At 49.9% G+C, this 10932-nt stretch overlaps 1 protein-coding gene across 1 annotated transcript; it reads left to right on the top strand.

Moving 5' to 3' along the window:
* Positions 1-7502: 7502 nt before the first annotated feature.
* On the top strand, positions 7503-9493 carry ARL4D (ADP ribosylation factor like GTPase 4D). Its single transcript, XM_004374329.3, has 2 exons — positions 7503-7604; positions 8138-9493. The coding sequence occupies exon 2, from the start codon at positions 8224-8226 to the stop codon at positions 8824-8826; it is 603 nt and encodes a 200-aa protein (XP_004374386.1). The 5' UTR covers positions 7503-7604; positions 8138-8223; the 3' UTR covers positions 8827-9493.
* The last annotated feature ends 1439 nt before the right edge of the window (positions 9494-10932 follow it).

The raw sequence follows: 10932 nt of genomic DNA, 5'->3' as shown, positions 1-10932 counted from the left end.
ATTTAAAGGTACCATCCTCGTCTGTCACCCTCCTCCTGTCCTCCATAATAAAGTCACGGTAAGAACCCTAACCCTTTTGACAGTAGTATACAAGTGGTTGGACTTTTGTGCAAGGTTGTATTCTGTACATTGTTAAGGGAATTTTTATATACGTTTTTACTCCGTCGCTTTTTGGCTGAAACTCCATTTCTAATTTACATGCCCCGCCCATTCCCGCCAGAGAAGGCGTGGCTACGGCGGCGAACTCCACCCTCGGAGCGCCTCTCCACTAAGTGAACGGAAGCTGGAAGCCGGGCTGGAGCAAAATCGATTGTGAAACGGAACTGAGATGGGCAATGGGAGGGCTTTGTGGGAGGGAGCTATTGGCTGGGAGAGGTGTGAGTTCTCCTGAAGAAGCGCAAAGTTGCAGCATGTATTCACAATAAACCCAAGACAGTGTTGTGTTAAGTGCGTCGCCCAGTGGAAAGATGAACTTCGAACCTGTGGGATGAGGGGCTCATTCTGAGTCAGGGTAACAGAAGGACTGGAGGAAGGTGGCTTCGTAGGCGGAAGGCTGAGGTGGACAGTGGGGAGGAGAGAGGAGGAGTACCAGAAGAGGAGGGCCTTTACCTGTCCCCCTCTCCTTCCAGACAGAACTGTGGTTTAGTTGGGGATTTTATATTTCGTCACTTGATCTCAAAAAATCAAGAAGGTATCATGGAGTGTTGTTGTAAACAATCTCCCTCTCCCCATCCTGGACATTTCTATTTCATATCCTCCTTTACCTGTCTTTGTTTTTCTCCATAGCATTTATCACAACCTGGCATATATAAAAATATAGACAAATAGACATATACATTTATTTACAAATATGCACACATTATTAGTTTATTGTTTGTATTCTGCCTTGAGGGTAGAGACTTTATTGTTGCTCTATCCCCAGCACCGAGGACAGTGCCCTGGCATGTACTTGCCATTTGATAAATATTTGTTGGATGAACGAATGAGGATCAAATGAGACAATGTATACAATATGCTTAGCCTGCACCAGACACATAATTATTATGACTCTTCAGGCCTCCCCATCCCGTGATCTCTGCTCAATTTTGTGTTTATCAGACCCTCTTCTGCTCACTAATTTGGTTTCCCTGAGAAGGAGGTGCTCTGGATTGCAGGCATTTGGATCCTGGTCATTGAAAACGAATATTTCTTATTGCAATTTAACGACTCTGCTTTCTGATTCATGGGTCAGCTCTATGAGTTTGGTTAATGTGAGTCTCCTGAGCTAACTCAAATTGATGTGCACAGACGAAATTACCTGCAAAGTCGAGGGCTGCACCAGGGCATGGTTGTCTGGTGAGGCTTCCTCTGGATGCTTTCTTCTTGGGAACCCCCATCCTCCAGCAGTCCTTACCCCTTCATCCTTTGAGGGTCACTCCCTTTTCCTTCTTCAATTCTTCTCTTTCCTTGGCTTCAGGCACTGTAAGGTTTTGTAGTTTTCCTCCTGCTTCCTATCTGCTTCTCTGTCTCCTTCACATCATTTCCCTCCTTGACTGAGAAGATGCTCAGAAGGTGTTGTGATCCTCCTTTCCTCCTCCCTCCCTCCTCTTTGCCCCCTGGGCAATCTCACCCCTCCCAGGGCTTCTGTTGCTGTTTCCTGATTACCATCCCACATCCACTCCTTCAGCCAAGGCAAATGGGCACTGGACATCTGTCCCCATACAGCTATCCTACAGGAACAATATGGTTACAACTGAGCTCTTCATCACCTTCCTTGCCCTGCAAACTCCTCCTGCTCCAGTGTTCCCTGAATGTATTATTAGGCCCTCAGTAAATGTATAGAAAATGTAATTGAAATTATATTTTCTATTCAAAATAATGTTCATTTAAATCTGATCACACCTGCCCCCAAAACTTGAAGAGGGTGGATTTTCCATTGCAATCCCAAAACGTAGGAAAGTCCCTGTCTGAAAGGAAGACTCCAGACAGGGGTAAAGGAACCTGAATAACTTCACCTTCTACCCTTAGTTGTCTAGTGCTGCTATAACAGAAATACAACAAGTGGGTGGCTTTAACAAACAAAATTTTGTTTTCTTACTATTTAGGAGGCTAGAATTCAGGGCGCTGGCTCTAGAGAAAGGCTTTCTCTCTTTGCTCTGGGAGAAGGTCCTTGTCTCTTTTCAGCTTCTACTCCTTGGCAATCATGGTGATCTTCACGTGGCATGGCATGTATCTTCCCCCATCTCTGCTTGCTTGCTTCCTTGTTTAATCTGTTCTTTTATACCTTAAAAGAGATTTGTTTAAGACACAGCCTACACTAATCAGTATTCATTACTATAACAAAGAAAACCAATTCCCAAATAGGATTATAACCACATGTATAGGGGTTAGGATTTACAACACATATTTTAGGGGGATGTGATTCAATCCATAACATACCACACCTACACTTTTCTCCAGGAATCGGGTGGGGATGAATATAGCCAGCAGGGGGCAGCATCTGCCCATTTCAGTCCTTGGCTCTGCCTTGGGACTTGGTATTGGGATGGCTGCCTCTGAAATGGCCCTTGGTTGGGGAGAACGGTTTCTTTCCATCGGGCCCCTTCACACGTTTATTTTCACAATCACTCTTAGAGGTAGGTTGTATTTTCCGCCATCTTATTCATGAGGAAACAGAGCTGGGACTTGAAAAATGGGTGATTCCCAAGCTGCACCTCTCCATCTACCCCCACCCCACTCCCACCTCTTGTAGCCTCCTCTCCTTCCTTCTTTGTTCACTCAGAGCATTGATTTAGGCCCTGTCCTTGAGCATAGAGAATGTGACCCAGCTGGAGCTGGGCTCACAAGGACTCACAAGGACACATCAACCGGGCCCTGAGGTATAAAGGCAATAGCTAAGATAATCTTGGAAAATATCTTTTAGGGAAACTTTCACATAAAGCCGAACAAACAGAACACAAAAGACTTTCTACTCTGTTTCTGTTAGCATTAGTGACTAGAAATTTGTTGGACCAATGAAGACCCTCCTGACTGTCGTTACTGAAATCTGTACCAATGATTGTTAAGAAAGACAATTCAAAATGTAGGATCACAATTTCTAGCCAATCTGCGAAAAGGTAAAGCTTTCAGTGGTTTTGCCCATTTGTAATGTTAATATATACTGATGATTCTGTAATGGTCTTTGGACTTGGGCAGACATGGCTGTGGCAGCATGCTTGTCCGTTTTCCCATTCTTGCTTATTCTGTAATATTCGTTGGACTTGGGCAGACATGGTTCTAGCAGCATGTTTGTCCGTTTTCCCACTTTTGTCTGTTCTGTGATATTTCCTTGGACTCGGGCAGACATGGCTCTGGCAGCATGCTTGTCCATTTTCCCATTCTTGCCTATTCTGTAATATTCTTTGGACTTGGGCAGACATGGCTCTAGCAGCATGCTTGTCTGTTTTCCCACTTTTGTCCTTTTGAATATATGCCGAATAAAACTTCCTTTTTGCTTTACTAAACTTTGATGTTTTTCCCCTACAACGGCATCTACTTAGCAGCTACTCCGAATCAAGATACTGCAAAGACGATGAAGAAACAAGGATGTCTGCAGCCATTTCCCATGCGAGCTCCGGGCACCCCTTGCCCTCCCCCACTCCAGAGCTTGGAGGGTCAGGGGGAAAGGGACCTGGAAATCATCTAAGCCCCTTGTTACAAGCTCAAGAAGCTGAGGCTCTCAGGAGAGAAGTGACTTTTCCAAGCTCGCCTACTAGTGAGGGAGCGAGACTCAGGCTGACTGTTTTAGCTCACTGCCACGCCTTGAGGTGCCACTGCCACCCCCATCCTTACCCCCTTACCCAACCCCAGTTTTTCTCCTTTGAAGTGCCTGCTCCCCAATAAAGGCCTCAGTCCCTCTCACATCGAGTTCAATACTGCCCTAGGCCCTGCCTAGAAATGCAGGGTTTTATAGGTACTCTTGGAGTCCCTGGGTGGTGCAAATAGTTAACACGATCAGCTGCTAACCCAGAGATTGGAGATTTGAGTTCATCCAGAGGCACCTTGGAAGAAAGACCTGGAGATCTACTTCTGAAAATTTGCCATTGAAAACCCTATGGAGTACAATTCTACGACACACACAGGGTCACCATGAGTCAGATTAAGTCGACAGCAACTGGTATAGGTATTCTTGGCCAATCTAGTAACAACAGAACCCCCAGGTGCCCAACAACCCTGGACAGTGAAACTCCTAGGCTAAGGGTGGATGTTTGGTTCCCACATTCAGAGAACCTCTGTGAACGCATTTAATCATTCCATCATGCATTCATTAATTCACACAAGATTTCCTGACTATGTGTGCCAGGTACTGTGCTAGACACTGCTGAGCTCCTGCCTTCCGGGGCTTAGTCTGGTAGGGGAGACCGATCAAAGGAAGAACAACGACACAACAGCCTGAATCTGATCCAGGTCCGGAAGCCAACAGGAGGAAACAGGTAGCCCCAGCTAGTCTGTCTCTCTGCCTGGAATGCTTATCCAACTCCTTGTTACTCAGACCTTGGCTCTAATGTCTTCTCTTGGAGACATTCATAACTTCCCCTCCTGCCTCCCCCGCCCCTGCCATTCGACAGTCTTTTTCTCGCCCCAGTCACTCTCCAGCACATCTCCCTGTTTTTTGTTTTTTTTTTCCCCTTCCCAGCCTGTATCATTATCCCAAGTTATCTTGTTGATTCACTGTCTGTCTACCCTCTTAACCCCACTATCATGGACACCTTTTGAAGGCAGGTCCTTATCCATGTCACTCAGGGCTGTATGCCCAGCACCTGGAATGGTGCTCCATAAATGATTGTTCAGTGTACTGATATTTGAATGTTCTCCACAGCCAATCCCCCAATGCACTAGGTGCAGACCTTGTGGAGAGGTGGAGAGAAAGGGCTGCGGAGGTGAGGCTGCCAGGTAACAGAATGGCTGGTGGATCCTTAAGGGAGGAAGGCTCCCTGGAGCAGGCTGGAATTCCCATTTAAAGGAGGCAGGGATTGGGGCAAGCCCACAGCCTGGTTTGACCCCTGCAAGCTGCGCTCCTTCATTTACCCCTCCCCTGGCCCATCTCCTTCCTCCCATTTGTTCATCAACACCTTCCCTGGCAAATCTGAAAGACGAAGGGTGGGGTGGGGTTGTCAGTTTCAGCCCGTTTATCAGATAATCAAATGGCAATTTCCTTCTTTGGTGTGAGTCCCAGGGCATATTATTGGAGAAATGATAATGAAGCTTCAAAGATTGTGGAAGACACACAAGAAATCAATGTTCTGCATGTTTTCATTTCACAGCCATTGCAACATTTGTTCAAATACAGGTTTGGCCAATTTCTAGCTGTGTGACCATGTACAAATTACCTAAACTCTCTGTGCTTCAGTTTCTTCTTTTTATAATAACCATGCTTAATTATGGGCTTGAGTTGAATATTAGAAATGGAAAAAGTAGGCAAAGTTCCTAGACCAGAGTCTGGCATGCAGTGGCTCCCAACCCTTATTTTAACTCAGCCCCTCCTCTGTGTCTTAGTTCCTGGCTGCAATCTGCCATCATCCCCTCCCCACCAACTTGGGTGTAACACACATTTCCTAAGGTCTTGATCTCTTTAGGGATGTGGAGAGGCTCCCTGCATTGCTGGGGAAACCTGCATTGTGGAGGGAGGGGAAGAAGGAGGTGGTAAGGCAGCCTGGTGGTAAACAGATGGAGCTTATTTATCTCATCAGCACTTGAGTGAGAAGGGTAAGCAGGAAAGGGCTGGGCCCTTCTGTCTGGCAATGACTTCTCCTCCCCTGTTTTCAGTTCCGTTACAGACAGTCTTTAAAAAAGGTTAATGCTGAAATTACATCATTAATACAAGAATTCAGCCTCCATGTAAAGATGGAAGCATTAGAGTTAAGATTAATTCTCCTTTGACCCTTCTTCCCCGCAGTTTTGGGCACTCACCCTTTGGGCAACACTGTTTTTCTTTTGGTCACACTGCCCCTTTGTGACATTTCCTCCCCTTCAGGGCTGCCCAGACTGTACCAGGCTGCAATGGCCACCCAGTCCCGCCCCCTCCTAACCAATCCTTTTGTTGTCGTTGTTAGGTGCTGTCAAGTCGATTTTGACTCATAGTGACCTCATGTGACAGAGTAGAACTGCCCCATAGGGTTTTCTAGGCTGTAATCTTTATGCGAGCAGATCACCAGGTCTTTCTCCTGAGGAGCCACTGGGTGGGTTCAAACCACCAACTTTTTGGTTAGCAGCCCAGCTCTTAACCAGAGCTCCCTAACCAATCCTACACAGGACTAATTAACCTCTAGAAATCTTTCCAGAACCTTCCAGCTGGTGCTCTCTCCTTCCTCTGAAGTCTTACCAGTGCTTATCTCAGGATTCACAAGCATTTCTTGTCAGAGGTCAGTCTCCTCTCTCTCACTAGAGTGTAAGTCTGCTGAGGCCAGGACCTAAGGCCCAGAACATCCTCTAGATCCCCATAGTCTCTGGCTCAACACAGAGAGCACACAGTATGAATGAGGACAGTCAATGCAATGGTGCTGTTGAATGAAGAATTCTCTGTCTGTTTTAACAAGGGAGGTCCTTGAGGGGCTTACTGCTGGGCCTCACTCTGACCAGTGATTGAGGGATTTCTGTTGAGGATGCCAGCCGGACAGCCTTCCTGATGAGTGAGGATAGGGTCAAGTGGTGAACAGCCCGGGCATTGGATGCAGATGGATTCTTGTTCAACCACTTACTAGCTTTATGTGACCTTAGACAAGTCGTTTAACTTTTTGGAGCTTTTTTCAGCTGTAAAATGCAGACAACACCAGTTTCTACCTTACAAGCTGTTGTGGGGATCAAATAGGGGTAATGGGCTTGCCTCCAAAAGCAGTTTTATTGGGCTGTGGTGGAAACAGTCAAGCACTGGGTCACTAACTGAAAGGTTAGGAGTTCTAATCCTCCCAGAGGCGCCTTGGAAGAAAGCCCTGACAATCTACTTCTGAAAAGTCATAACCATTGAAAACCTTATATGCACAGTCCTACTCTGCCACACATGAGGTCACTACGAGTCTGAATGGATTAGTTTTGGCTTAGGTTCACACAGGTTTTAAAATTGCATTAGGAAAGCTAAACGAGAAAGTACTGTCAGTATCTCTCGAGCGTACCCTCTGGCGGTGCGAGAAGTGTTGGGTGGAGGGAGATGCGGTGGTATTGAGAGTATTAAGGTATTCACTTATCCCGAGCCAAACGCTGCCTCGCAAGCCCCTTTTGTTCCTCTCACCTTCCAGCCCTGATTAATCGCGGGCTTAATTTCAATTGTTAGAATATGGTGGAAGAGATTAAATAAAACAGTCAAGGACTGACTCAGCGTCGGTTACCATGTGTGGTTGGAGTCGAAGCTAGCTGCTCTCCCCGCCTCGCCCCCGACCCCCGCCCGGCCCCGCCCCGCTCCGCCCCGCAGCTGCTGATTGGTCCTCTCCGTGTATCCTCACGCTACGGGTTTTAAGGCTGAGTCCTCCAGCGGCTCCGCAGAGACGCTGGAGGCAGGCAGGGGAGGCTCACGTGGCAGCTCCGGTGGCGGCTCCGGTGGCTGCTCCGGTGACGGGCCGGGAGAGTCGCGGGGAGAGCGCGGCTGACGGAAGGTAAAGGGACTGTTTTGGCCATGCTGAGGCGGCCCCGGTCCGAGGCCTAGGGAGCTGTTGTCAGCGATCGGAGAAATGTGGGGCAGGAGAGTGTAGCGGGACGGTGGGGAAGGGGTCGCGGCGGGAGGAGGGGCGTGTCAGCGACCTGGGGAGGTGAAGGCGGGTGGGAGCGGGCTGCAGTCGTCGGGTCTTAGCGCCCGCATTCTGGCGCTTAATTTGGTGTGTCGTGGGGGCTGCCCGACCTCCCGCTTCTGGCTAGGATTCTCGCCTGGGAAATTGGGGGTCACGGCGTCTGCATTCCGGGCCACAAGCTGGGAGAAGAAGCGCTGCAAGACGACTGACCGCCCAGTCGAAACCTTGCCCCCTACCTGAGTGTCCCGGGACCTAGGGGGCTCCTCTAGGTCTGTCAGGGCCCCTAGGTAGGAGGGAGCGTCTTGCCACTTCTTCTCTCGCTTCTGTTAACCTGCAGCAGCGTTAAAAAAAAAATAAATTCGTGTTTATTAAACGTCTCCTCCTTTTTCACCCCTGTTCAGACAATCCAGCTGTGGTCTCCAGCCTGCAATTTCAAGGCCTCTTCCCTGCCTCTCCTGGGAGCCCTTAGACCTCACCAGAGAGCACCATGGGGAACCACTTGACCGAGATGGCGCCCACTGCCTCCTTCTTGCCCCACTTCCAGGCCCTGCACGTCGTGGTCATCGGGCTGGATTCATCTGGAAAGACCTCTCTTCTTTACCGCCTGAAGTTCAAGGAGTTTGTCCAGAGCGTCCCTACCAAAGGCTTCAACACAGAGAAAATCCGGGTGCCCCTTGGGGGGTCCCGCGGCATCACCTTCCAAGTGTGGGACGTCGGGGGGCAGGAGAAGCTGCGGCCACTGTGGCGCTCCTACACGCGAAGGACGGACGGGCTGGTGTTTGTGGTGGACGCTGCCGAGGCTGAGCGCCTGGAGGAGGCCAAGGTGGAGCTCCACCGAATCAGTCGGGCCTCGGACAACCAGGGTGTGCCGGTGCTGGTGCTGGCCAACAAGCAGGACCAGCCAGGGGCGTTGAGCGTGGCCGAGGTGGAGAAGAGGCTGGCGGTCCGCGAGCTGGCCGCTGTTACGCTCACCCACGTGCAGGGCTGCAGCGCAGTGGACGGGCTGGGCTTGCAGCCAGGCCTTGAGCGCCTGTACGAGATGATCCTCAAGAGGAGGAAGGCTGCCCGGGGCAGCAAGAAGAGACGGTGACCCGACGCCGCCCCCTTCCCACCTAATAGGGGTCTGCACACTAGAACAATGGGGCAACGGTAGCCCCTCACTCACCCCGGGATACAGGACCTGCCCCTCAATGAAGGACAGAGGTGCACTGGGGGTCCTGTTTTGGTGCCACTTTGGTGAAGGGGGACGGGGGATGGGGTGTCTTTGCACATCTCTGCCTTATCCTCACCTCCGGAGAAGGGGGAGCTGCAGGACTGTGGAGGCTTAAATGTAAACTGTGACTCTACCTCGACCCCCTTTCTCCTTTTTCTTCTCTGGCTTTTTAATTGATGTTTCCGGGGGGATGGAAAGTTGCTTGGAGGATGCATTTGGGATGAGTGAGAACTTCCACGGCTGGGGAGCCTCCCGGCAGCTTCTTTGGGGGTGTCAGTCCCATTAGTCTTTATTTTTGTGTCATGTGGAAGTGCTAAGAACCCCTCCCCACATTTGTAGACCCACAATCCTTTTTATAGGCCATGTGTGCCCTTTATTATTATGATTAATTAACTATTTTTTAGCATTTGTCTGTAAGTTATTAAAGATTGACACTAGCTCTTACCTTGGTCTGGAATTTTCCTCTCTCCTCACCTGGCCCTAGGATAGTACAGGATTTCTTTGGGGGAGGGGAGAGGGACTTACCTTGAAGTTAAATTTACAAAGCAAGCACTCTCCTAAAAATTTTCATTCTGTGTTTATGGGTAGCTGGTGGAGATTATGGGGGTTCCTGAAGCCCCCCAAGATAGTGCCTGATCTCTGCATTTTTTTTTTTTTTTTTTGGTCCTTTCTCCTTTTCTTTTTTCCCCTTCTTTGGCTCTTTCTTGCCCACGACGCCAGCTGGTCCTTGTGCATTTAATGCAGCGTATGTACCTCATTCTGCTTCTCTGAGCTGCTCTTAGGTTTAAATAGGTGCAGTCTAGAAGAGCCTTTCTGTCCCTATCTCCCTTTCCTGTCCCCAGCAGTCAGATTGGTCTGATTTTTTTTCCCCCTTGGGAATGTGGTGGGAATGGAAAGTAATTCTTCCCTGGCTTTAAGCCGCCTCTGAGCACTCAGTCCTGCTGACTGCAGCTCCCTGGCAGTGGCTGGAGCTGGGGAGGCCTGGGCTGGATGGAGCCAGCCTGGCCCCAGTGACTCAACCGTGAGTTGGCCAGCTCGGGGAACAGCAACTATTCCCACCAGCGGGGCAGTAACGGCAGCTGTTTGCTCCTGATGAATGCCAGGACCGCTGGACACCCACTCCCGACCCTCTAGGAGAGGAGGGGGAGAATACAGGCCACGTTGCTAGTAGTGATAGGAAGAATAAATGATAACATTGAGAGGGTCTGGGTGTGCCCTCCCCACCAGCACCAGGGCCGGCTGTGTCTGAGATAACAGAACAATTAGATTCTGGTAATCTTCCTGGGTGGGAGGAGTGAGTGAAAACCAAGCACAGGCCCTTATCCCCTGGTCCCACCTCACCCTTAGTGCAAGCATGAAATCCCTAGAGTAGGTACAGAGTCCCTGCTCCAGAATCAGATACAGGAACCCGGGCAGGGAGAGAAAGTGTTGGCAGCCACTTCTTGGGGAGGCATCCTAAGGAATGTGCTTCTTCCTAGCCGTCCCCAAGCCCAGGGCAGGCAGGGGCTGAGTTGTCCTGCTGAGTCTGGGCCAGTTGAGATTTGCCTCCTGGTCCCAAGGCTGGCAAAATCGGCTGGTGTGCATCGATTCCAAACAGTGCCTGAGTGTGCACGTCAGAGCTACTGGGCTGGTTCTGCTGGAACACGTGCTACCTGGCCCCCCTCTCCACACACCTGTGACTCATCTCCCCCAGTCCTCCAGGCAGAATCCTCTTTTGCAGCCCAGGAAAATGCTAAGGCCAGGCCCAGGCTGGGGAGGCCCTGGACAGAAAGACCCTCTGCCCTACTGTGAAAACGTTCCTCCCATCCTCCAATTCTGCTCTTCTAACAATTCCCAAAGATGAGTTTTCTCCATTTTGGTCACCTGGGGGACTAAGATGTCTGGATTTGGTCAGGGGAGCGTGTGTGCAGGATTACCCCTCCTCTGTCCCTCCCCTCCCCTCCCCTTGGAGGTGCCTGGTTCTGGCTCTGCCAATCCGCCTCC

The sequence above is a fragment of the Trichechus manatus genome, unplaced genomic scaffold, assembly GCF_000243295.1.
Source record: "Trichechus manatus latirostris isolate Lorelei unplaced genomic scaffold, TriManLat1.0 scaffold00028, whole genome shotgun sequence".
Lineage (NCBI taxonomy): Eukaryota > Metazoa > Chordata > Mammalia > Sirenia > Trichechidae > Trichechus > Trichechus manatus.
The sequence above is the reverse complement of the archived record's forward strand: the minus strand, read 5'-3'. Positions and strand labels throughout refer to the sequence as shown.

Excerpts from the sequence above, each read along its gene's own strand:
- ARL4D (XM_004374329.3), top strand. The coding sequence starts at position 8,224 with ATGGGGAACCACTTGACCGAGATGGCGCCCACTGCCTCCTTCTTGCCC.